Source organism: Zonotrichia leucophrys, chromosome 1A (assembly GCF_028769735.1).
Source record: "Zonotrichia leucophrys gambelii isolate GWCS_2022_RI chromosome 1A, RI_Zleu_2.0, whole genome shotgun sequence".
NCBI lineage: Eukaryota > Metazoa > Chordata > Aves > Passeriformes > Passerellidae > Zonotrichia > Zonotrichia leucophrys.
In genome coordinates this window covers 39,400,565-39,427,388 of record NC_088170.1, presented here as the reverse complement: position 1 = coordinate 39,427,388, position 26,824 = coordinate 39,400,565, and the positions used below count along the sequence as shown (strand labels likewise).

General features: G+C 50.9%; 3 protein-coding genes across 3 annotated transcripts; 1 reads left to right on the top strand and 2 right to left on the bottom strand.

The window, feature by feature from the left end:
- Window positions 1-9,453: 9,453 nt before the first annotated feature.
- LGALS1 (galectin 1) lies at window positions 9,454-13,115 on the top strand. The gene is made up of 4 exons (XM_064732160.1): window positions 9,454-9,591; window positions 11,084-11,163; window positions 12,346-12,517; window positions 12,907-13,115. Exons 1-4 carry the CDS (start codon window positions 9,583-9,585, stop codon window positions 13,048-13,050), a joined length of 405 nt encoding a protein of 134 aa, XP_064588230.1. The 5' UTR covers window positions 9,454-9,582; the 3' UTR covers window positions 13,051-13,115.
- Window positions 13,116-15,514: 2,399 nt separating this feature from the next.
- On the bottom strand, window positions 15,515-16,609 carry LOC135457507 (urotensin-2 receptor-like). The gene has a single exon (XM_064732145.1). It carries the CDS (start codon window positions 16,607-16,609, stop codon window positions 15,515-15,517), a length of 1,095 nt encoding a protein of 364 aa, XP_064588215.1.
- Window positions 16,610-18,300: 1,691 nt separating this feature from the next.
- LOC135457498 (arf-GAP with dual PH domain-containing protein 1-like) lies at window positions 18,301-26,778 on the bottom strand. Its single transcript, XM_064732133.1, has 11 exons — window positions 25,868-26,778; window positions 24,751-24,881; window positions 23,778-23,869; window positions 23,597-23,679; window positions 22,766-22,878; window positions 21,984-22,130; window positions 21,492-21,575; window positions 21,107-21,169; window positions 20,529-20,600; window positions 19,810-20,041; window positions 18,301-19,722 (listed from the first exon to the last, which is right to left on the bottom strand). The coding sequence occupies exons 1-11, from the start codon at window positions 25,956-25,958 to the stop codon at window positions 19,694-19,696; spliced, it is 1,137 nt and encodes a 378-aa protein (XP_064588203.1). The 5' UTR covers window positions 25,959-26,778; the 3' UTR covers window positions 18,301-19,693.
- Window positions 26,779-26,824: the final 46 nt, after the last annotated feature.

Below are 26,824 nucleotides of genomic sequence, written 5' to 3'. Positions count from 1 at the left end.
TCCCTCTGTGGCACCCAAGCAAAGAGACTGGCTGGGTCATTCTGAGAGGGGACCAGGCGTGGCTGGGTTGCCAGCTTGGGAACACTGAGTGCCTTGGCCAGTTTTGACAGGCTGATGGTATTTTTGACCACCCTCCTCAGACCCAACCCTTCCTGCATGGAGAAGCAGTTCTGTCTCCTCGCAGAGCTGTCCCTCAGCAGCCCGGCCCCACCAGACCTGATGGGTCCTTCTCCCAGCCCCTGCTCTCCCTCCACCACTCATCCCTGCTCGCCCATCCCTGCTAGTGGGCACAGGTCCTCATGGACTCGCTCAGCAGGTAAAAACATCCCCTGCCCACAAAGCTGAGCTTGCACCCCCAGGGCAGATGAATAAAGCACCACGTGGGGCAAGGCCCTGTTCTGCTCTCTGCTGTTTCTCCTTCCCTTTCCCCCAAATAAACAGAACACCACAAAGAGAGACAAATGCCTTTGTTTTCCAGGGAAGGACTGTCAGCATGGCGTGTGTCCCTGCATCTTGTTAGGGGTTAGATAAGTCCCTAGGAGCCATGGGGAGCTCTGTCACACAGCACAAGTCCTTGCTGACAGTACCATTGTTAAGAAGGGGTGCATTTTGGGAGGGCTGGGGCTTTTGCTCCCGGCTTGTTTCTCTCCAAGAAAGTCACGGCTCATGCCTGCTTGCCCAGGGAGACTTCCCCCCCAACAGCTCTTATCCTGAACAGTATATTGGCAGTCACTGAGGGGTGTGGAGGCTGGCTCCCACTTCTGGACCTCTCCACATGCCCCTGGGCTGGCAGGCACTTCATGGGGTGCCAAAACTGAGCTCTAAAGAAGTTGTCTTCTTTTGGGGCTGCCCAGCACCAAGTTCACAGTGCTCCAACCAACATCTGCACCCAGCAGTGGCCCTTGGATTGCTCCTGCCAGCAGCAATCTCCCTCTGCTCCCAGCAGAGCCAGTGAAACAAGTCCAGGATGCTCACCCTGCCTGGTATGAGGGATGCCTTTCCCAGAGCTTGGCTTAGGGCTATGTGCTGCAAAGGTCCTGTCCCTCTCGGGGCAAGGTTACACAACAGCAGAGCCTGCAGAGATGGAGCTTTCCATATAAGGTTACCTCCTTATCATGGGCTTGACCTGGGGACTTCTCTCATCTTCCATCTTCCCTTTAAATGAGAGGAGGTGGATTATATCACAAATTGAACCTGCCTGACTAAATATAGCCAGTGCAGAGTCCAGGACAACTTCCCTGGTTTTCTCTTGTTTGCTTTGGTGGGAATGGAAATAATGAATCCCAGGTGTTGCCTGCTTCCAGAGCAAATGCCTGAGGAGCTGGAGGCCAGTACCTCTCAGATGTCCATGGCTTTTGAACATAATCCACCCTGTACAGGGAAACTTTTAGATGGTGCAGTGGCCCTTGGCTTCATGGTGTGTCTGGTGAGCCTGCTGTGGGTTGAACAGACAGCGTGGACATGTCTCACAGGCTAGCTGCCTATGGGGAAGGGAGGCTGTGTTCAAAAACACCTGGCTGGCTGATGGGCCCTCACTCACCTTCCATGCTGGGTGAGAAGAGCAGGCTTCATGCTCACATGAGCAGCACTTGCCACCAAAGCACTGGTGTGTGGATGCTGCAAGGGAAGTCCCTCTTCCCCCAGGTTCCCACTGTGACAAGGTGAATCAGAAGCTGATATTACATCTCATCAACTCCTTGCTCAATCTCTACCAAAACATCTCTGAACCAGCAGCCCATGAGCTAAATATGCTTCATAAAATCCTCAAAACTGTCCCACAGAAAAGCCCCCCCACCTAACACATGGTCGGGCAGTTGGCTGGCATGTCAAGATTTACCCCTCCAGCAAAAGGCAGGAGTTTGTCAGTGCTTGGCCTCCACATCCATCACAACAAGAGCAAGACTACAATCCTGTAGAACAAAGCCACGTTGTTCACTTTGGCACTAAGGGCATCAACATGCCTCCTGCCCTTCTCACAAGTCACCCACTTCTACTGGGACATGAGCTGGTCCTTGGCCTTCTTCTTGAAAAATGACCCAATTTTTGTTTGGAAAGGAGTTTCTGCCCAGGAACACAGGGCAAGAGAGGGAGAGTATGTCTGTGCTGCCTGTGCTGGGGGTGTGTGAGCTCATGCTCCTGACAAAATTACCTGCATTACCACCCCTCCAGCTGCTGCTGTGAACCTGCCCCAGCTCAGGATCTCTAGGAGGGAACCAAGGAGATCCCCAGTGTGGATCGTATCTTTTGCATGAGGTGTGGACAGTTGACACCTGGACTGGGCTGAGCACCAATGGTCAGCTCTGCCCAGGTGCTGCAGGCTGGCAAAGCCCAGCTTGGGTGCTGGTGGGCTGCTTCAGCACCTGCTCTCTGCCCAGAGTGCAAAGGAAGCTGGAGAAGCCAGAGGTGAGGGAGAGCAGACCCTTGTGAGGGACATGATGATGGGTGGTGGATCTTCTTGGTGGCAGCAGCAGAGATGGCTCTGCAAAGGGCTTCTTTGGAAGGATCCATTTGCAAAAACTCCCAAAAGAGCAACACAGCCTCACCACAGCAGTGATGTGTGCATGCCCACCAGCCTCAAAAGTGTCTGGGCCCCCTTGCAAGAAAATGGGAACCAGCAGCATGGCAGAGAATGACACATCCCAGTGCTTTCCACAGCCTCCAAACTGTGATAGCATCAGAAAGTGCCCTGCACTTTCTCCCCCCCAATAGTGTAAGCCTCAGGGAAATGAGGGTGCCAAGCCCTGCTGAAACACCCTCCCATTTCAGCAGCTGATCCTGGGAGATAACAGACAGCTTACCAGAATAATTGTTCCAGCTGGCTCTAGGGTGGCAGGCAGCAGCTGCCTAACAGAGCTCACTGACACCTAAATGTTTGGGGCACCCAGTGAAGGATGGCACATGTTACTGGAACCCCCAAGGGCGTTTTGGGGGACTCAGGGTCCCCTGTGGAGGCCAGTCCCAGGCTGCACCAGCTCTGTCCCTGCCAGAAGAATGCATCCATGCTGGGGAATGATGAGCTGTGCCACTCACCCCACAGGACCCCCAGGAAGAGCAGCTGCATGTCTGCCCAACACAATTCTGTTTTCTCCAGCCCTTGCTGTCTGGTGGGGCCCCATTCCCCACTGAAAAGGCCAAGTTGGTCTTTTGCCTGCCTTGGCTTCTGTTCAGCTCTGTTGATGCCTTGTGGTCCCATGTGCTTTGGAGGCTCTCCAAGCACGAGATGTGCCCCTAATACGGGCTCATGGGCTGGCTAAAGATGAATGCAGATGCAATGGCCCAGGCAGGGTTTGTCTCAGGGAGTAAAACCTGATGTGCTCAGGCTCCCTGCTGGTCTCACCTCCTGAGCATCTCTGCTGCTGTTTCTGACATGTGTGGAGACAAACATCACAGCCCACACCCTAGGTACCACTTCCCATAAACACAAAAAAATACCAAACAGGTGTTTTCAGGCTTCTTGTCATTCCTGGCAGCAAAGCCTGCTCACGACAACCCTTTTCTTTGGGATTATCATTCCACACTGGTTTTTACACACATTGCTTACTGAAAAATGGCATGCAGCTGAGTTTCGGTCTCAAGGGTGTTGGAGGAGGACGTGCCTGTGTTCCATGAACATATTTCTCCTGAGCACTGTTTGTTGGAAGACCTGAAACCAGCACCTGGGTTGCTGCAACATGTTCAAACACAGCATCCACTTACAATTTGCATATTAAGTACAGCAAACAAATTCTGTCTGGTGCATCTCAGAAGTCACTTTAACAAAAGACAAAAAATGAGACAGCAAATATGCCTCAGCAGGTTATTTCTAGGCTTGAAATAGGCTCAATAAATGGCAGGTTCCTAAGGCACCTCAAGGACACCAGTTTGGGTGTTGCAGCAGCACAGAGCCAGTGGCCACAGTCAGGCAATAGCCAGCAGCTCTCCTGCTCGGGCACACCTGTGATGAAACATCTGACCCTCATGCATGGAGCTACACTTCCTCGCCCTTGAACTTCCAGCACTAATGAGCAGCGCAACAATAATTCTTGGCGTCATATTTTAGCACAATTATACTTTTCAGTCCTGCAGCGTGGAGCTGGGCTTATATTGCAGGCCCTCTGGAAGTCATTAGCCAACATCCAGACAAGCAGTGGCAATGTTTGCCCCTCTGTAGTCAGCATCTGCTGAGCTCGCGGCCCTGCTTTCAAAATTTGTCATTTCTTATAGGGTAGGTTTGAAGCCTTGCCTTCAGTGCCCGCACAACCTGAACAACACATGCTGCACCCCTACTCACTTTCACTTCTATCTTTACCTTTTCTTTTATGTCTTTGCCTTGATTTATTTGAAGAAAATTGGAAATTCATGCCACCAGTCAGAAGTGGATTTTCCACTTTTTTAAAATAAGAAAAATATTATTGGCTTCAAAGTCAGAGTTGTATGAAGTCCCTAACTGTACTTTGTTCACAACAGAACTTAAGACTTGCTCCATTCACTGTCCAGCTCTCCCCAGTTTGCTGCTCCACTCCAGCTCAGCAGCAATTGCCAGGCTTTGTTTAACCTGTGTTTGCAGCTCTTGGAAATACTCTGCATGCAGAAACCCACTGGTCCAGGCTGTGTCATTGTGAGCAACCTCTGTGTCAAAACCAAGAATGTGCTTTCCTGAAGGGTTCCTCCTTGACTTGCCTTTGCTGTGCTGCCCTGGGCCAAGCACCCTTAAACTGAAGCGCAGATGGCCTGGAGCCTTCCTGATTAAAGATCTGCTAACCCATGCTCCAGCAGCCTGGCAGTCAGGATCCTTCTCTCCAAGGTAACCAAAGGCTTTTTTGCTGTGCTGTCAGTATTTCCAGCATGGTCAGGTGAGGAGTCCTCTGCCTGTCGCCCCAGCAGACAGAGGAGTTAGCCCTCATCAGTGGGTGTCTCCTTGCTGGTCTCACATGCCAGGACAGCACTTGAACAGCTTGGGCCAGCCACCTCCATGGGCTGACACAGGCTGGTCCATGTTGCTCATGGCCACAACCCAGCACCAAGCTCCATCCTTGCCTCTCTGGCCAGGGTGATGTGTCCATCCCACAGCCACAGGGATGCCACCCCACTGACAGACAAGGAGCACTCCCTTCCCCACCAAGCGTTGCAAAGAGCGCAGACTTTGCACCCCAAAAGGCAAGATGGAGCCCAGTGTGAGCAGCCAGAGGTGCAGGGGAGGAGGTGGGGACCATGGGTTTGGGAACCTTTCAGGATACACTTAGAGGTGTGTCTAACACATCCCAGCATCATTAGTGCAAGGAGTCATTCCTGCTTCCCCAAGCTGTAACATCAGGCTCGCCCAGATAAATCACTTGTCCAGGTACGCTTTGATAACATTTGCAGGATTATCTTCACCACTTGGGAACATATTTCCATACTGATTTAATGAAAGCAGGGATTCTGGAGTCAGCAGGAGTTGGAGCCTCACAGACGGCTCCTAATCCAGGAAATTGGATGTGGTTGAAAATGTTTCAGCAGTCAAAGCTTGGGAGATCCTGCTGTGGCTCATTCCTGATGTGAGGCTCTGCGTCCGCAACATAATAAATCTGAGTTTAGCACACCTAATTCTTAGTTTAAAATACCACAGGCCACATAATACAAAGTGGCTGAACAGGTACAAAGGCTCCCTCCCAGTGGAAAGGTGTTGCAAATCACTGCAAGAGTAACTGCAGCCAAAAGAGGCTTTTGCCAGTAGAAGAGCACAATGTACAAGCGGGCTTTGGTCCACAGGCTTTTCAGCCAGGCCCTTTCCCAGTTCCTCCCAGGTCATCAGTGAGGATGCCCCCTCTACTGCTGCAGTCCTCACAAGAAGGTCTGGGGCAGATCTTTGCTCTTTTGCTTCAGACACTTGCCTGACTGGGTTTCTCCTTTGGCAGCTGCCAAACCACCTTGTTTAGAGCTGCCCCTCGGCTCGGCCCATGTTCCAACTCAACCCCAGAGCTTGCACCAGCTGGACTCCAGCCCTCAACCCGCAGCACTAGTCTGGCTATGCTGAGGCACACCAGTGCCTATCAGCCAGACCAGAAGGCATGCTCTAAATCAAAGCTACTCGCAGTGATGAAACTCTTTTAGCAATCATGTTTCCCTCTTCAACCTAAGGTGTATTGCAGCTTGGAGGTTGGGAGGTGTGAGGATGTCCATGAGGGAAGCTGTGATCTCAAGAAAACATGCCATCTCAGCATAGGGAGATCAGCCTGGGATCTTTGAGTGCCAAGGAGAGTGCAGTAAGATGGCTGAGGCCCTGAGAAAAGAGCCCCAAGGAGCACCGTGAGCAGCCCTAGGGACAGACAGGGATATCTGGCCCCTTGTATGGGAAAGCTGAGTTACAGCTAGCACTGGGGGATGGGTTCAGGCCCCAAAGGCATTAAAAGCTGAGGACTGTCTGGGATTGCTCACAAGGGCAATTTGCACTTTCCAAGGAGAGTGAGCAGATTGTGCAAGGAGAGGCTAGCGAGAGGTTAGCCAGTTGCTCCCAGGAAGCAGGTGACTGAAGCACAGGCCACACTGGAGGTGCCCATGGTCAGGACCTGAGTGGGGTGCCTACACCTAGCATAGTACATGCTTGGTGGGGTCTTTGCTGTGGTGCCTGGGCTTGAACACCTGTGTGAATTTGGTCTGTCCCATCATGGCAGCTGGCTCTTCTACACCCCCTTTACTGGCCCCGTCCTGTTCAGGACACAACCCCAGTTTGCAGAAAGCAGGTGCAGATGCAAACACCACCTGCCTCACCCTCATAACCAAAGGTGAGGCACAGCCGAAGTCATATCCCACAGTCATTACTCCTCTCTCCACACTCATGGCTCCCTCTGGCCAAGAGTTTGGCATGGACAAGGGTGCTGTTTGAAGCAACAGCATCACATCTACTCACTCCCTTTGGACTGAGCAAAGAAGACCTTTGCCCCCCAAGTTACAATGCAGATCAATGACTCTCCCTCTAATACAACGCTAGGATTTGAAATGTTATGCAGGAAAGCTCTTCTGGTGAGGAGAGGCAGGAATGGTGGAGGAGAAGAGCCCTGTCCCTGCGTAGAGTTCCCACACAAGCCCACAACACTATAGTCTGTTCTGATCTGTCCTCATCTTCCTCATCTGCATCCTTTGCAGATCAAATGGGCTGCTAAACTGCTGGCGCATCCCCTGGCTGGCCCACTGCACACTGATAAGGAAGGAGGTGACAGGCGGTGAAGACTGCCAGCTCTAGCCAGTCTGGCTCTACCCTTCCCAACCCACAGTGGCTCTTCCTACACCACAATGCTCCTAAAAATCACAGGCAAGCACCTCTGTGTCTCCAGTGTGGTGGAGTGGTGTCAGTACACCTGGGGACACCATGCCTGCCTGTTGTGACACCAGGGTGAGCAGGGACCTTTCTTCCCCTCAGTTCTGCCATCCCTTGTGAGGATGCTGATGCTGAAGTTTTAGAGTTTGTCATCTCATCATGATGTCTCCTACAGGAAGGCAGACGTGACATTGTCCTGATGGTGGTGGCCCCTGGCCTGCAGGCAATGGGACACCCTGTGGCCCCCTTGCCTGTGGTATTACCCTGTTGTGCTAATGCCATTTAATTCAAGGTTTCATGAAAGCTAGTGGAGACACCTGGACTTCTATTAGACAAATACAGGCTGCCCGAAATAGACTCAAGCCTGGAACCTGAATTTCCTTGATGTGGAAAGCTCTTTAAGCACCTTCTCTGGAATTGTAGCCCCTCCTTCATTATCATCTCTTAGCCATTAGCTGATCTCCAATTTCCCCAGCAGCATTTGGAGGAAGGTCCCTGGACAGACACAACTCAAGGACTTGGTGGCTGCTAAGGTTTGGTCACAGTGCTCAGCTGCCAGAAATGCTGCAGAAAACACAGAACCTACCCCATAGCTTTTAAAAGGCCTCCTCCATCTCCATCTCCAAGAGAGCAAATATTTACACATTTCCCTTCCCCATCCAACAGTCCCGACCAGTCCAGCCCCCTAGACCATGGATCTAGCAGCAGCTCAAGTACTTGGAGAGATGCCTGGGGTTTAGTCCCACAAAACCTTGGATTTGAAAGGAATTGATTTAATAACACACACATCCCAAGTAGAGGGAGGCTGACTCTATTTACTTTTTCTCCTCATATGGAGCACTTCTTGTCCTGCACCACATGATCCCTTGATCCCTTGGCTCAAGACTGAACCCCAAGGCAATTGAAGAAGGAGAAAGGGGGAGCAGGCATGTCAGAGCAGAGAAGACCACTTTGGCCTTTACTCTAGGCCTCTTGTGTCACGGAGTGATCAGCAACCTGGACAAAGTCTGGGGCCTGTTTCTGCCCTTTCCAACAGGCAGGCAAGAGGGTCCCCCTGCTACTTCTGCTGACACTGATGGCATCAGCTGGAAGTACTCAGTAGTGCCATCCTCAGGGGTCATACTGGAGGCGGGTAACAGGGCTGGGGACTCTCACACCCTCAGCAGAGAGGGAGCCGATGGGCCTCACAGTCATGGAAGAAAAAAATTGTTTCAGAGAGTTTCAGTTCTGGGCCTCTTAAGGAAATCACAGAGCGTCTTGTGACTTAGAGACAAATATGCAAGACAAGGAGAGCTCTAAGCCACAGGCTTGGCACGCTGCCTGAATTTTTCCCTCCTCTTTCAGTGTAATTACAGTTGAGCCAAGTAGTAATTGGGTAACTTTTTCCAAAGGAATCCTTTCACCCAGTGAATCATACTTGCCACAGAGAGAACATAGAGGCAGATAAAAGACATATAGATCCTATGGCTTATTGTGATAGAAGCATTTTGCCCCCATCCCCTTCTTCCTCGGGCCCCTAGCTGTGTTCAGGGTAGAATCAAGAGCCAAGCACGGCACTTTTCCAGATAATTTCTTCCCAACCTTCCAAGGCTGTTTCCTCCTGACTCACTCTGCCCTGCAGCCAAGATGAACTGTACAGCTTTGAAGGTACCTATGGATTCTGTAGAAAAAGGACTGTTTTCCCTCCCTTTGTTCCCATACCTACAAAAGTGGGTGGTAAAGGCTGGGTCAGCAGCTGGGCAGTCTCCAGGGACAGAAAGGATTCATAGCGCAGCTGGGTGACTCTGGATGCAGCTTCAGTACTCTCTTACTCGGGTTTCACCTGGACTACAAAGAGCTTCTGAGGCACTATGTGTGCTCAGTGACATTGCTTTTACTCCTGATTTAACCAGAGCTGAATATCACCCCCCTCACTACAGACCCTTCCTGCCAAGTCTTGATCCATTTTCCATGCGGGACAAAAGCCTTGGATAGTAAAACATTCATTGTAAAACTATTTTCCATTGGATTCATGGCCACACACAGCTGGATCTGCTCCTGGACTGGCCCACAGCCTGCTTGGAAGGGCTGTGCTCAGCACCCTGGAGAGGAGGCTGGGTGAATGTGGGAGGAGGCAGCTCTGTCTAATAGACCCTCCCTCCTCCCAAAACCAACCCTGTTCCCCTTCCCATTGGTGCCTGAGGTGGAGAAGGGCTGGCACAACTCAGCTCTCCATCTATTTAAAGGCTAGGGTGGGGCTCTAGGAGTTACTTGCCTGGAACCCTTGCGCCTCAGCGGAGAGGAGCAGTACCCTGCAGAGCAGCACCATGTCTTGCGTGAGTAGGGGAAGGGACGGGGCAGCTTTGCTGCAGGTGAGACTGTGTTGGCTGGGTGTGAGGGTGCTTGTGCTGGCCTGCACATCAGCCCCAGTGCCAGAGGGTCTGTTAGAGCTGGGTGCCTGCCACTGGTGAGGGACGGTCCCTGCTGCATCCCCTACAGAGTGCTGGCTGCTATTTTGTGTTCTGGTTCTTTTTTCCTGTAGGATCCCTTTGGGGCAGTACGTGTGGGGATCCTCCCTGGGTTGAGTCCTGTCCTGTTTCACTGCAGCTCTAGTCTGGAGAAGCTGCTGCAGTAACATTTATTGCTGTCTGAGCATCTTCTCTAGGCAGCCTTGCTGCTTGCTTTCTGCTGAAGTTTTCATGAGTCATTGAATTGTTATTCTTCTCTTTCCTGGAAGGAGTGTGCAGTACAGAAGTGTTCTGTGAATGTCAAGGACTGCATTCAAATACCTTAAGTTAGAGAGGTTATCTTAAGGGCAGGTATCAAGAGTATGGGGCCAGACTCTTTACAGAGTTCCCAGCAACAGGGGAAGGGGCATGAGGCACAAACAAAGGGAGTTAGAGTTGAATATGAGGAAAAACTTCCTTGCTGTGAGGGGACTGAGCACTGGAACAGGCTGCTCAGAGAAGTTGTGGAGTCTGCTGCTCAGGAGGTATTCAAAAGCCACCTGGACATGACACTGCAACCTGCTCTATGAGAACCTGCTTTAGCAGGGGGATTGGATCCCCAAGATCCTTTCCTTAGCTGTTCTCCTAGGGAGATGCTTGTGTTAGAAGAGTGATTACACTTCTTTGACTTGATTAAGTAGAGATTGTCCCAAATGCAAGCTTATTTTTTAAATTGTGATAGGAAAAGATTTTCAGTGTTCTTGAGGTCCTGGCTCTGCTGTGATGAGAAATGAATACATGTGAGTTTGCCAAGATGCTTTGGTCCTCCTAGAGAGAAGGTGGGAGGCAGGTATCTCTGTGGAGCAGAAGAATGTTCTTGCAAATACTGAACCTACATAAAAAATAAAAAGCTGCAGCTGTTGGGAGATGGGAAGCAAGGTGTTTGAGTCCTTGGACCTGGGCAAGGCTTGAAGTTCAAACACAAGCTAGGGGAAGGGAGTGGAGTCTCCATCCGTGCCATCCATCCCAGACAGATTTGTGTGGGATGACACAAGACCTGCAAGGCACATGGGTGTGTTTGGGATGGGGTGGGTGTGATTGGAGTGTGCAGGTGCTTACACTTCCCTGCTGTGAAATACAGATATGTTGATGAGAGCAGCAGGAGACAGATTAGGAAATCGAGCTCCAATCAAAGGTACCATGTAATTGGGGTAACTTCTCTGGGATGTCCTTGCTGCCTTGCCCTAGGGCAAGGGAGCTTCCCTGTTTCTCCGTGGGTCCAAAGCAAAGCATGTCTTGTGAGGCAGCAGGGAAAGCTGCCAATTCAGAACAAGTGAGCCAGCAGGTACTGAGCTAATGTCTCTGTTTCCACATTCCCCAGGGACCAGTGTGCACCAACTTGGGTCTCAAGCCTGGCCAGCGCCTCACTGTCAAGGGGAAAGTTGCACCAAATGCCAAGAGGTGAGTTGTGCTGTGCTGCCCAGGGCACTGCACTGAGGGTTCTGCAAAAGGACTCTGTCCCTTGGGAGAAGAGGAGAAGGGGTTAACACCAGCAGTGCTTCCAGTGAGTCATCACCTAATGCACATTGCAGACACAGTACTGCCAAGGGGCTAAGCCAAAGCAGATGTGAAGTTCCAGCTGCACACGCTGGCAGCGACCACATCCTTCTAGTGCAGGGTGAAGGAAATGGAAGCTGTGTCTATACTGAGATCTGGTTTGAGATCATCTGCTCCACCACATCCTCTCCCCTGCACGAAGATGCCAGGAGTAGGGACATTTCCATGCCCCAGTGGATTTGGTACTCTCACCTGGCAGTGGGGAAAGAAGGAAGAAAGGCGGTGAGCAAGCAGGTGGGCTGAAGTGGAAATGTACCCCTAAATGTGCAGGGATTGGGGTGGCTGGGGTGCCAGTGAAGCCTGTGCAGCAGCCCCCAGCCCTTGTGCAGGTCGGCAGCTGGGGGCCCTTTGCAGGTAAGGTGGAGCCTGTAGCTGCTGTACCAGAACTAGCGGTGTTCCAGGAAACAAGTCCCAGCTCTTCCCAGGGCCTTTGAAGTTTGATACTGTCTGAGTGAAGCCTCCCAGGCTTTCTCTTGCCAAATAATGTGCCTCTTCTCACCTGGGTGAGAGGCCTGAAGGCAAGGTGGACACAAGGCTTGGAAACTTCCTCCCACTGCTGTTGCAGATACTTTGGGATAGCTAATGACATGGTAATTATTTCAGCTGCCTGCAGGATGGGGAGAAGGCAGAGGCTGTCAGGCAGGATGCAGCACTAGCTAACTGTTCAGGACTGAAAGAAAATCAATGGAAAGCAACTGACTCCTTGGGAGTCGATTTGGGTGTGTGAGAAGTCTGCTCAGGGCACTCTTTACTGAACCTTTCTCTTGTTATAAGCTTTGAGGAAGTGGTGTTCTCCCAGGGATGGCACTCTGCAGCCTATCACCCCAAAAAAAGTGCCCCTTACAACATCATCTCTTTAGGGAAGCTGTGCAATTCAGCAGAGGGTTTCTCTTAGGTTACCCTTGGCAGGGCTTGAAGAAAAAGACCCCGGGATGCTCATGGTAATGAGAAACATGCTACCATAGTATTGATTTTTTTTTTTTCCAGCTGTATTGATGTCTGCTTTTTTTTTTTTTTTCTCTGCAGCTTTGTGATGAATCTGGGCAAGGATGCTACCCTCCTTGGACTTCACTTCAATCCCCGTTTTGATGCTCATGGTGATGTGAACACCATCGTGTGCAACTCAAAGAAGGTGGAAGAGTGGGGTGCAGAGCACAGGGAGGCTGTCTTTCCTTTCCAGAAAGGGGGCACAGCAGAGGTGAGCCATGCAAACATTATATATGTATATAGACTCTCTGTACATGCTGTGGTGAAGGGAGGGTGTTTGGCACAGGACACCCAGCTGCAAGGCCTGTCTCAGGGCTGTCTGTACAGGAGCTGGCTGGCTTCTCCTGCTTGGCCAGTGCCACCCCTCAGGGCTCTGAGCTCTGATGGAGGGTGGGGATCAAATGTCTAAGCTCCATCTGTCTCAAAGATGTTGCTATTGAACAGAGCAGGGAATGGGCATCTCTTGGGAGACCAGAATAACACTCCTGCTGTTGAACAGGTTATTCTGCTGAGCTTGTTCACCCTGTGAAGCAGAGGGTGGCACAGCAGTGCTGCAGAGGCTTGAGGAAACTTTCTCTAATTTTTCCATTTGCCTTGCAGATCACTTTTGCTGTCAACCAAAGTGATGTGACAGTCCACCTGCCAGGCCACCAGTTCACATTTCCTAACCGGCTTAACCTCTCTGTCTTTGACTACTTTGATACACAAGGGGACTTCACACTCCAGTCCATCAGCTGGGAATAACTTCCTCTGACACCTCCATCTCAAAGATACAGAAAAAGCAATCAATAAATAAGAGTTTTGATGTACTAAGTCTCAAAATCTAATCTGTTTCATATTGCGAGTCCTCATGGGTTGGGCACCTTGCTGGGAGTGGGTGGATGGGGTAGCCAGTGTTGCTGGAGTACCCTAAGTGGAGGCAATTGTCCCAGCCTTGGGCCTTGAAGGTCATGGATGGAGAAGAGAATGAAGGTTAAAAGCCTGGGAACACAGGTTAAAAGTCCAAGGAGAGTTGCAGGAGGAGGCATTGGGGCTAATTGTCACTCAGAGGAAAGTAAAAACATCCTTTAAGTAAGGTCACAAGCTGTTGAGGTCTAGACTGACACTTTACACTGCCTGAATAAATTATCTAAACTAAGCACTCCTGGCTAACATCAGACAGCATTGAGTGGCTGGGCTAGCTGAGCCTAGTTGGGCATGGAATGAGGGGAGGTCCTCAGCTGTGCTAGTTTTGGCTGCAGCCTTCTGTAGACGCTGTAGGAATTCCTATTCCTGTGTCTGCTTGGGACTTCTTACTGCTGTATGGAGCCAGTAGAAAAGCTGCCTTGCTGGGTGTGGCAGAGCATATAGAGGGTTCCTCATCCAACTCCTTTCTTCCAGTAACTGTAGGAGCACAAAGTGGTGTGCTGTGGCACGGGAGGGCAGTAACATGGAGGTGTCTGATTTTATTCTGCCCCTTCTGCTTTGCCTGTTCACATCCAGAGCTGAGGGAGGCAGCAGTGTCCAGCTGGAGGGTGGGATGCTAAGGATGTGTACTCTATGCTTTTGTTCCTGTTTTACTTGGCCCACATGAACCTGAGTCTAAACTAAGCCAGACTCTGAGGGGACTGAGGCAGTCAGGCACGTTTGATGTTACTCATAGCTGTCTTGGGGTCTCTCTCAGTCTAATGCTGCCTTGGTGCTGCTGCTGAGCATGCTGTGCCTAGTGGGTGTAGGAAAGGTGGGATCTGCCCTCTCCACAGTGCACAGCAGTTACCAGGTCGCTCTGAAATGAAAGGCTTGGCCACAAGCAACACAAAGCACTAGCAATTGGATGTACTACAGAATTCCCTGCAGGCCTGGCTGGGCTAATTCCTCACATTAAGCAGTCTCCAGAGCAGCTGGAAAACAGGGACTTTCCCCTGCAGCAGCTGTACCTGCCATTCTTATTTCATAATTCATGAGGCTCTGCCAGGTCCTGTGTCCTGGGTGCCTGTGCAGAGAGAGGCTGGGCTGCTAGGAACTGTGAGTCTGAGAGGGAAGAGAGATGAGATGAGAGCTTAGCTGAAAGGTAGGGGCGCTTGGGCTTTACAAGCAACTTGAGGCTCTACAGCTGGATCTCTCTTGAAGTCCTGTGTTGCCCAAAGCCCATCTGCTTTGGATGATCACATCACACTCTTTTTAAGGCTACATCTACAATTGTAAACATGACATCTAGCATTGCCACCCTGCACATAGGCATGGCAGGGGGACAGCATAGCTTGGGGACTCTTCCCATGGCGTGATAAGGATGAAGCCATCCTTTCTGGAGAAGAGAGGCTCAGCAGTATGGAAATGAGCCATGCTAAGCTAGATGGTCTCAAGGCAAGAGACCTGGCTCAGTTTACACAGTGGTGTTGGCACAGTGTGGCAGATGGGTACATTTGGTAGGCCAGAGAATTGGGTGTTTCCCTCAGCCACAGCAGGGCCATGGTGCTGGTGAGGGTTGCCATGAACTGTCATGATGGACACAGAGGAGAGCTCTCTCCTTGCAGCTTCCTCTGCTGGGCTGATCTTGAAAGCTAAGCAAATGTACTGGACTCCCTGGACATGATGGACACAGAGGAGAGCTCTCTCCTTGCAGCTTCCTCTGCTGGGCTGATCTTGAAAGCTAAGCAAATGTACTGGACTCCCCGGACTGTACTACAGGGGAATCTCGCAATGCCTCTTAATTGCGCTTGGCAATCTTTCTTTAGATTCTTCAAAGATTTTTCTGTGACGGTTTCTTGAAGAAAGCTCAGTGTTAGCTTTACCACAGGAGTATGAACCTTAGTGAGGTCTCCTGCTAGCCTGGCTGTTTCTTGCAGTGACTCACTGTTCTTGTGAAATCTATGACTCACTGTTGTCCTGACTGTTATGGCTTGGCCCGTTGCTAGCAAGGAGATGAGGGGTGGCAAAGGTTCCCCAGATATATAATTTAGACATATCGAAGCTGACTGCTCCCTTCCACCCACTCCCCAGCCTTGTGCAAGGTGGAGGCTGCAAGGTGTGTGAGAGCTGATGGATCTGAGGATGGAGTCAGGATCCCTGAGACAAGCACTCTCCCCACCCAGCTGAGCAGGATGAGCAGCCATGCAAAGGGGAAAGCACTGCAACAACATTGATGGAAGACACTGCATGCTGGCATGGAAGGTGGCACACTTTTATTTCTCAACATGACCCAGCCAAAGGCCAGATGTTCCCAGCCTGCTCAGCCCTCGCTTTCCCTCACAGACCCCGAGAGCTCCCTGAAAGCCAGGGTGATGGTGTTGCTCCCCGCAGCCTGCTGCGAGGGCTCTGCAGGCCGCGCCATGCCCGTCCCAGAGCGGCCACGGCGCCGGCGGTGGCTGCTGGCAAGCAGGGTGTACAGGAAGGGGTTGACACAGCTGTTGCCATAGGCCAGGCAGGTGACACCGAAGTTAAGGTAGGCCTGGGCGGTGGGGCCGATGCCCAGCCCCTCTCCCTGGTACAGCCCGGCCAGCTGCCAGGCCCAGAAGGGGAGGAAGCAGGCCCAGTAGGCCACCACGATGGCAGAGATCCTGCAGAGGAGCCGCCGCGCCGGGGCCCGGCCGGGCAGCGGCAGCCCCAGCCCCCAGGCCGAGGAGCGGTACGCCCGGGCCAGGCGGGCGTAGATGATGCCCAGCACGACGCCGGGTGCCAGGACGCTGGTGCTGAACAGCACGGTCAGGTAGAGCCGGAAAGCCGATGGCGTCCAGGTGGGGACGCATATGCGCTTGCGGGGGCCGTCCCCCTCCCGCAGCTGAGTCATCGCCATCATGGGGGCCGTGAGCAGGAGCGAGAGGAGCCAGAGGATGGCGCTGGCCAGCCTGCGGCAGGCATTGCTGGCCCGCCGGGCCCGCAGGGGCTGGGCCACCGCCCAGTACCTCTCCAGGCTCATGGCGGTCAGGAGGAAGATGCTGGCGTGCATGGTGAGGAGGTCCAGGCTGAGCAAAAGCCTGCAACCCACATCCCCAAAGAACCAGTCGTGGGCGAAATAGGTGCAAACCACAAAGGGGATGGTGGAGAGATACAGGAGGTCAGCCAGGGCAAGGTTGATCATGTAGACCCCCAAGGAGCCTGCTGAGCAGCCTGCCACCCTGCCAGAGGCCACTGCCACTGTGTAGATGTTCCCCACCATCCCAGTGAGGCACATGACCAGCAGCACTGCACCCAGTGGCCCTGTGACCAGGCTGTCCCCTCCCAGGTCATTGCTGTCATCACCCCCACCACTGCTTTCCTCCAAGAAATTGCCACCCTTGGGATCCTCTCTAGGACTTGGGCAGATGAGAGAAGTGTTGTAAGACATCTTTGGGTAAGTTAAGCAAGAGCAAATCAAGCTCTCAGAGACCTGTTCCTTCCTCCTGCCTTCCACCCTTGCTGTACTGGACACAACTATCCTTAACAGCAAAGCAGCCAAAGGAAGAATGGGGAGAGTTCATCAGACACAGACAGGGTGCTCCAGAGAAGTCTATTCCTCACCTCCAGCTGCCCAGTCCATTTTGCTGATGTTGTCCATCACAAGCTCTGTCCGGTTGTTTTCCTTAACCATGGAAGAGCCAAGAAAGGGACACTGCCTTTTCCTTCAAGACCAATATATGCAAGGTAACCTCTGCCAGCCAGGAGGAAAGGTCTCTTTTCTTTGCTAGCTTTGTTGCTTCTCCAGAGTTTGCTGGGCCCGCAGAAACAGTGGACGAACAAGTAGATTTCTGCTCCTAAGTCTGTCAGCTCAGCTCAGACAGACTTTGGAGAGGTGGGCTCTGCTTGCTGAGCCAACCCCCTGAGAGCTGCCTTGACCACTGCATGGAGGAATGTGCCTGACTCACAGCTTCACACACCGGTGTGAATACAGTTCCAAATTTATACTGGGCTTTTAACCCTAGCTGAGGAGCCCCACTGGCTCCCTTCTCTTTCTGGCAGACATGCTTTCTTCCCCCATATCTTCCTTTATCCGTCTTCCTTCTTGTTCTTATTTCCCTTTCTTTATCCCATTTCTCCTTGTACAGTTGTCCTCATTTGGGACGAGACAACTGAGAGACAAGACTCCATAATATGGCAGGGAGGGTAGAAAGCACCATGCTGTGGCTTTAGAAAGGAAACAGGGGCCAGCCCTGGAAGTGCAATAGGCAGGGAACAGCCACACAGCTCTCCCCAGCCAAGCCAGACTGAAAGAACCTGTCCCGCACTCCCTCCCAAGCACATCAGGGCCCTTTGAGGTTTGGGTGTTCTGGATATTGTCCCCAGTTTGCAAGCAGGCCCACCACCTCTCACATTGTCTGTCCTGGCCCTTTTCCACCTTTGCCCACAGGTCAGCAGCAAGCTCCTAAGACACAAAGGACGGGATATTTCAGACTCCGTTTTCCTTCCTCTCCGCAAAACCATTCTCCTCCTCTGAGCTTTCCCCCTACTCCCCTCGCAGCCCCGGGAAGCTGCCCCGGGGCAGAGCAGGGAGCACCAGCCCATTGCTTGGCACCACCGCCTTCTAGCGAGACACCAGCACACGACAGCCGCGCCCGAAGCTACCCGGCCCTCTCCTCACTCACAGCTGAGCCTCCTCGTCTCAAGGAAGACACGGTGGGACAGAATTTGCTAAGCAGAGACAGATGTGCCATAGCTTCATAGTGGCTGAGTCAAATGCCTCTGCTCATATCCAGCAGTGGTAATTCAGCAGCAAACAGGAGGAAGAGGGGGCATCCCATCAGTACTCCCCTCACTGTGCAATGACTTTTGGTTTTCAGGAAAATCATGCTCCAAACTAGGAGAGATCAGCAAAATGCAGTGAAAATATACTTTTAGGTGGATATTTCCATTGCACCATGGTAGTAGGGTGAGAGATGCTTCTACTCATCCAGAAAGTTGATGCTCCCAACAGACTGTGGTGGTCTTGGCACAGAGTGGGGTCCCCAGAGAAGCAGAGGGGCACCGTGAGTCTGCCCATTTGGCTCTGATGGGAACAATCACAGTCCACATGCCTCAGGAAATACAATGAACAGCTATGGCTTTTTGTTTGATCGTCTGTACTTTTTCCCAAGAAACAACCTCATACCTCAGCAGTTAACATGTCAGCTAATTTAAGACATTAAAATAAATTATAATGATATTTTTAAGTTATTTCTTTAGGAGCTAATTAAAATACTGGTTTTCTCATTAATTCCAGTTAGCTCCCCTTAACACATGAGACACCTTCTCTCACACTGCCTGATAAAACTGCAAACATCAGATACTACAGTCACCAGCAGAACTCAGCTACTCCTCCCAGCATGTGTAGCACAGCTCTCCCAAGAGAGCTTCAAGAGATGAGCTTTAAGACATGAATCATGGGTTGATTTTGTGTTTTAGGCTAACTCTTACTAAGAGAACATGAACATACAGATATGTATGTGTGATGGACAAGATAAACATATGCAATGTGCAGGTCAGAATGAAAGTGCCAGGCCTTTGACATACAGGGAATGGGAGAGAAGAGATCTGTGTATTACCATATTCAGCATCAACCCCAGGCTGTAGTAGAGACAGCAGACTCTGAACTCTATACACGTTATCAGCTCCTCTGCAAGACCCAACCCCTCTCCATTGGTCTGATAGAGACTCAAGCTGGGCAGCTGATCTTCAGTGGCATGAAAATCCCTCACAGTATCTTCCCTAGGGCAGTATTCTACCTCTATCACTTTTTGTTATGTGTGTGCATGCACACGTTATCCACATACACAAATGTATATCCACATTATTTTTGATATGATCTCTTAATCTTCTCTGAAGCATTTGTTGGAAGGTCAGCACACAAATGTCATCTGAAGAAGCTTCAAGCCCATACATGGCGGAAGGAAACAAGGCTCACATTTGGCTGTTTAGGTTACATGTTTTAAGTGACCTTTCTCAACCACTGCCACTAACTGGTCAAATATCTAGATGTTTCACATCTCTGTCACCCACAGATATGGTATTTCTTGTAAAGGAACAGGCTCTTTTAGTCCAGCAGTCCCTGTAACCCGCTGTGGTGCCTGGCTCCAGCCAGGCAGCTCTTTTCTTGCATCAGGTGGGTGCCTGTCTGCAGTTTCATGCAGGAGTGATGCTGGGTCTCACGTCCAACGTAGTAAGTGCCAAAGTTTTCAAGGCCTGACTGACAGGCAAGACCTGTCAGCATCCAGCCACATGACAGCAATTTAACAGGGACAGGTTGTACTGAGGATTCAGACGCACAAAATCTTGCACTTGAAAAGAAGCAGCTTAATCGGGCCCTCAAAACAAAGTGGATATCCTATGGGGGCAAAAGTGCTTCAAAGGGTGCTCCAAGAGCACTGTGTTTCTCTGATATCAATCTCCTCTCCTGTCCTGACAGCCACCCAATAGGACCAGGCAGAGTTGAGTCATAGTGAGATTCCTGCATGGCTTCCTAGGATTTAAACTTGAAGTAGGCTTCAACTGTAGAGAAGAGAAAAGGTGGTGTATTAGGGCAATACCCTGAATGGGAGTGGCAGGAGGGGAAGGAAACAGCATCCAGGCACTTACTTGCATATTCCTGTGGTGTCATGGCCTGGTTGATGACACTAGTGAAGGCTCTGACCCACTCCAGCTGGTCAGTCTCTGTCTCGCAGGTGAAGAGGTATTCCCGGTCAGGGGTGACAATGGTGATGCCATAGTGCCAAGAGAAGTTGCCCTGTGTCCCTGAAGGCAATCCCTTCTGGACACTATATCCATTCTCTCCACTGCCCACAAACACCTCACCCTTAGCAAAGGCGTCCTGCACATCAGGAGGGAAAGACAGTGATTTATGGAATCCCAGAAGAATAAGAGAACAATTACAGGGCACCTAAGGACAAGAGGACAGTGTGTGAGGACCGGGGATGTAGCAGCATAAGGTTTTGGAGGTGGTCAGGGGGTCAGAAGAGCAGTGAGCCTGTGCTCAAAGGCAGTAGTGAAAAGAAAAACATAAGGCCATGAATCTCAAGAGGTCTGAGAGGGGAGCTGCTGCTCTCATCTCTCTGTGTCACCCTCCCATCACCACCTTTACACTGCTGCCCTCCCTGCTCCCATTGTTTGCAGGCAGTGAAACAAACACAGAAAGCATGTGATGAACTAAAAGGGGTGAAAAGGGGAAGACCTGGAGTCCATTCACAGCAGCTGGGAAATAGCAAGCCGCGCTCACTGCAGAGCACAGGCTCTGTGCGCACTCTGACCCTGCCCCAGCACCGCTGCCCGCAGCTGCCGGCGGTCCATCGCCCTCTCACCAGAGGATCCTTGAAGTACATGAGCCTGCGGTGATCCAGCGTGAACCAGCGCTTCTTAAAGGCCTCTCTCTGCTGTGAAGGGAAGAGGTGACCTGTGTGAGGGGACAGTGCCCTCTGCTGCGAGCAGTGCGAATGGATACCCAAACTCATCCCAACCGCGTGAAGCAAGCCCTGCCGTCAGCAACCTCCTCCTCGCCCTTTCTGAGCCGAGAGCGAGGTCAGTATCGGGTGATTCACTCCCAGCTGCTGTCCCCAACTCCTGAGCTTCGATGAAGGAGCCCAGAGTTGAGACAGGAGAAATGTGAACACTAAATACCCGTAAGGTCACGCACACACAGACACATGCAGAGAGATCTGTTGCTCTGGGAGAAAAAAGGGACTCTGGCTTAACCTACTTTCATATGTGTCCTTCCCTTTCCTTTCATTCTCCCCTCCCTTGGTGCCCACACACTTTTCCCACGGGTTTCTAAAGAGTCAGGGGGGAATGAGGAAACGGCAGCAGAAAAACATTGAAGTAGGGAAAGCCAGTGGTGCTCTGGCAGGCCCCTGTTTGATTTTTTTCTACTATAGCAGCTCACCTTGGGACCAGTCTTCTCCATGTATCCCTCCTTCAAGAAGTTTCTGGTCAGACGATTTTTGATCTGACAAAATTGCAAGAGTATCATTCACTTAGCTGTGCCTCTTCACTATTCATTTCCCTCCCCCACCCTTCTATTCCCCCAAATTCAGTCACCTTCTAAATTTATATTTCCCAAACTGCCTACCTAGGCATCACTTCTGCCTCCAAAACAGCAGAGAGCAGCTATTTTCTGACCACCACAGGCCCTTTTAAAAACACCTTCTCATCCCTCTGTCTTTACCCTGCAGTTTCCACTTCCATACCTGGGGTTATAACAGTAACTAACGAGCTCTTTTATCATGCAAGCAGCGGGAGGCTCAGGAGGAGCTCCAGTGCTGCCTTACCTCATTATCGCTGGCAATGGGAAATGCCACCTTCAGGTAATGGAACTGCACTGAGCGGATGGCATTGAACCAGTCCACTACCTCCTGAGGGTAGAACAGGACAGAAAGCTTAGCCAGAGCAACAGAGGGGCATCTAAACTCACCCAGCTGCACCCAGCCCTAAGTTAGCTACAAGCACAGTCAGCTCTCCCTCTGCAGCATCTCCCTCACATGCACACAGCCAGCACGGCTGCCCCATTCCCCACATGCACAGGCAGCACATCTTCTGTAGAACTCCTCCCACACAAACCAACTCAGCCAGTGCTCCTGCCCTGCTCCCTGCAGCAAAACTCTCACACAGATACACAAACACAGAGCCAGAACCCCCACCCTATTACCTACAGCAACTCACACTCACACACCCCATCCTACCCATGCTTCATACTATTTAATATCAGCAAATCCTCAAAGCACCTCAATGGCTTTGTAGGGTTTGATGCTAAAACCAAATACCTTTCCACTTTCATGGTAGACAAATATATTCCGGGTCTTATTGTCTTTGAGATAGGTGATCTGCAGGCCATTGGGGTTCCCAATCTTCTCTGGCTGGAATGTAGCATTGATTACATCTATTTTAACGTTGATTTTGGGTTCTTTGGCCTGAAAACAGAATGGCATTGACCATGCATGAGCAATCCTAGAAGGAAAGAGATCTGAGCTACTGATTACCTGGGGTAAGGCAAGGTCAGAGGCCTGACCAGGTGGAGAACCTTGTACTTGGCTTTTTTAAACCTTCTGAGGTTCATATCAGCCCACTTCTGGAGCTTGTCCAGGTTTCTCTGGATGGCATGTCCTGCTTCTCCCTACCCTGAGCCATTCCCTCCCTTGTGACAGCATTTTAGCTCTTGCCCCACTCATTTCAGAGATATGAATGAGCAGAAAAGTAGCCCTCCTCAAAACCAACCTGAGAAAAGGTTTTTGCCAACATGGCTCACAGTGGAGTGAGAGGTTGGTTACACAAATGGTGCAGGATTATACATCCAGGCAAATGGGTAGGAGTGAAATTGAAGATCAATCTTTTTCTCAGTAGTGAGGGAAGCACAGAGGGAGAGCATGAGGAAAAGTCACTCTGACAGTAGGAAGGGGACCCTTCTCCTTAGTGACATGTTTTGTTCTCATCTCTGAGCTGGGAACAAAGCAACCTCAGAAACATGCGTAGGAAGTCAGAACATCTCTGTGACCCCACTACTCCGGGTGGAGCACACACTGAGGTGGGAGTTGACCACCATACTCACATCCTGCTTGGTGAAATACTTCAGACATCCCTCTCTCTCAGACAAGAGGAACTTGCGGGGTAGGAACTGCCCGTTGTCTCGGCCTCGCTTCCAAAGGATGCCTTCCTTCACCCCTTGGAGCAGAAAAGGCACTTATAGTAGCATTCCCCACAGGCATGGTAGGCACCAGAGAGCTGCATGCAGCCTGGGGCCCGGCCACCCCTCTGTGACAAAGAACATGATGGGCTCTTGCTGAGAGTAAACACTTGAGATGTTTCACCTCTGACTTACAACTAAAGGTGCTGTGTCCCCATGTTTGCAGTGCAGATAAGTGCTCACCAAAAGACATTCCCAGATACTTCCCACCTCCTAGTCCTGCTCCTACTACTACCTCTGACAGTGTGAGAGCTGTCTCCTTCGAACACTAGAGTCCTGGCCCATGCAGATTCTGGTGTGGGACCAGAACTCTTCCCACCTGACTCTGCAGGCTCTTGGGCTCCAGTGCCCTTTGTCACAGGGCTGACAGTGCCGATTCAAGGACAACTGACCGGGTTATAGGGGGCGGCATGCAGCAGGACAGACATTCCTTATTGCAGATGTCTGTCTCCAACAAGACAAAAAATGTCTTTGAAAAATGCCACCTGGTAACAGCAGGCTTCTAAGTGGCTTCTACCAGTGGCAGTGCCAGCCTATGTTGTTCGCAATTTAACACCCCCAAAACGAAAGCCCTGTAATGACCACTTGGGTTCTCAGGAGTGCTTGTGGGATTTGCAACACTGGCACCTCATGACACTCAGAAGTTGCCAGCAAAGACAACAAGCAGGATGTTATGATGCTGTATTCTGCTCTTACCATCAGAATATGGGAGCTGTTTTCCCGGCTCAGTAAATTCTTTGCGTTCATATTTGGCCCGTATCCACTGTTCTCTCAGCACTCTATGGAGAGAGGGGACAGGTAGCTCAGAAACAAACTAGAGGAATTAGAGGAACAGAGAATTGCCCTTCCCCCTTTCCTTCTGCATGCAGCAACTTACTGGCAGTCATTGTAGGTTGGCTGGTAATAGTAAATAGGGATGTGAGCTTCATATATGGCTTTAGTCACAGCATTCCCATGCTTGGCCAGAAACTGCAGAGGTAGACAGAGAGTTAGTGCCTTGCCTTTGATGCACACTCATGTTGGACCTTTTCTTTCCTGACCCACTACAGAGTCAGATGCATATCAAACTCTAATGGAGCATTCTCTTTCCCCTCCATTGCAACATCCCAGCAGTCTGGCAGCAGGAAGGTGGGTCTCAAAGGTCTCATCTGCTCTCAGACATTACAGTGATTGCACCTGAATCAATAGAGTGCCATAAATGTCACTTCCGTAAGGCTGGGTGCTCACACATTCAGTGGATTTGCTGCCATGCCCCGCATCTCCTGAAGAGCTTGACAACAGCTCTGCAATGACATCTGGAAGGACATTCCAACCTCTTCCAAAGAGCAACAAGACACAGATTATTCTCTTTGGATCTCCAGAAAATATTTTCAGTCCCCTAAAAATTAGTGAGTTGAGCGGGCTGTAACGGGAAGAAGTCAAGTTCTCATAAGAGCCATTTTTCTCAAGAGATTGTATTATATCTGGAAACTTTTCTTGGAGAATGGAGTTGCCCAAGATTTTCCCCTTGGACTGCTGAAATCAAGAGGAGACATTGAGGCTGGATGACCTTGGCAAGTGGAAAACAAGTAATCTGAAGCAACAAAGACCCTAAGCCTTAGTATGATACATTGCAAGAGCTCTGCATTTGCCATAAAGTAACAGGACATGCGGAGACACATAAGGCAAGTGTGTCCTCCCTCTCCCAGTGGGTTGTGGGGAGTTATCCCTGATTTTCATGCGTAGAAAAGAGACTGACTAAACCAGATTACATTCCAACTCTGTGAGGTCAAAGGACTAATTTTGCCAGGACACTGAGTGTATAGCCTAGTCCACACCACCTGCCCTACCCATGGGGATAAAGATCTCACCTGCACCTGAGCATCATCCCAGTAGTCCATCTTCAGGGATTTGACTTTGCTGATGCTAGGGATGTTGCGGTGAATTGCTGAACAGCTGAGGCATATAAAGACACCCAAAGTAGAGGATGCCCAGTCAGGATCTGAGAATATGGAAAAGGGTATAACTAGAAGTGGTGAATATCCCTGGGATATATGCCTCACCTGAAAATGTAGTCCTGAGAAACAGGGAGCTGATGACCACAGTTTCATCTGAGCTGAGTAATTAATGCCCAAGGCATGGATGCTAGTCAGAAAAAACACAGTCATTGGTCCCTCATTCCCCATTCTAATCACTTTGCTGAATTTTTAATGACCTGTATCTTGAAAAACCCCACAGTGCTCTGTGAACTCCATTTGTGTAAAGGATCACCCAAAGGAAAATGAAATCTCCTCTGGGAAAAGACCCCAGGAGTTGTTTAGTGCATCTCAACAAACCCCTAACAGTGTTTAGTCCAGGAAGTGGAAAACAACCTTGAATCTAAAACTATCCTGGAATAATTAAAAAGGGCAAAATTGTACTAATTTGCCCAGTCTTAATCTGGCTTGGGTAGTACACTCCTTTTGGAGGTATATGATGGGTGGTTTTAGTAGCACTTGTAGGACCACAAACTGGGTACCCTTCTGAGAGGGCAAGCTCTTCAGTAAATGAAATTTCCCAGGCAGTTGTAGCAGGTTGTCAGTTCAGAGCTGAGTCATGGCGGAGACAATGCCCTCCTGAATCATGCCTTCTTTCTGGAAAAGTTAGGATTTCACTGCAAGCTTTCCTGTCAGGTCCTGACTGGGCATGACCTTGGTTTGCATTTGCAATCTGACATGACTACAACCCACGGTGCTGCAGCTATGGAGCCCCTGCTAATCTGGCACCCCCACACCCCTGTCCTTCCCACCAGTGCTATGGCAGCATCTTCTCCCTCCTCCCTTGCCAACCCACCTGAAGGGAGAGGAAATGAATACTCAGAGCGATGCCTCCCCTTTTTCTCCAGTCCAGGATCCTGTGCAGTCCAGCTAGCCAGCACTAAGTGGCTGCTAGAGATCAGCCCCAGCTCCCTGCTTCCAACTTCTCCTGCAGCATCCTTTGGGGACTCACCTGGCTTCCCGCAGTCTGCACACAAAGAGTTCTCTGCTCTTTTCCACACTTCCTTCAGGGCCTTCATGCTCCGCTCGTTCCCTGCAGCCATCGCCTCAGAACGGTGTCCCTCCAGGCAGGGCAGGACCGGGCCAGGAGGGCAGCTACCTGCACCTTATGCACCTGCAGGCCAACCCACTGCGTTAGCCAGGCGAGAAGGAGCCACCAGAGAGACAAGCTCTGGCAGCCAGAGAGAAAAGAGGAAGGCAAAGAAGCCTAAGGTTAAGGTAAATGGGAAGGGAACAGAGGCCTGTCGGTGCACCTGAGCCGGCTGAGCACAGGCGGAGGCAGAGGCTGGAGGCTGAAGTGCACCCAGACTGTGCGTGAGGACTGAGGAGGAGCAGGAGACCTGCCCCATGGGCGTGGAGGGAAGTGCAGCAACTAACCACAGAACTGGTTTTTCCACATTTCTGCTGGTGAAAGGACAGACCAGGAAAAGAGCGAAAGCAGCAAGCAAGCTGATAAAGGAAAACTGGCTGTGGCCAAGTGACTGCCAGGCTGTGACAGGACTACTGTCAGGACTCGTCATGCTCTGTGGGCTGAGGGGGCTGTCTTTGGCTGCCCCCACAACACTTCAGAAGCTTCCACCTAAGTCAGCCGGCCACCACACAGGCATTACACCCATTTTTAAGGAGAGAACAGGGGAGCAATAAAGGTTCAGGAGCTCAGCCAATGTCACTCTAAGCCATCAGAACATGGCAGTCTTTCTTGATGCCCCCACCAACAGTGCCTCTCTCCACCACTACAGAAATCATGGCTGGCCAGCCAGATACTGCAACTTGGACACAGCATCAGAGCCAAGACGCATCTCCATAGCTGCCCTCTCCAGATTAGAGGAGCAGCACATGCACTGCTAACAGCAAGAAATGACAATAGCTTGAAATTTACTCAGAGCTCTATTGAAGAATGCTCAGTTGA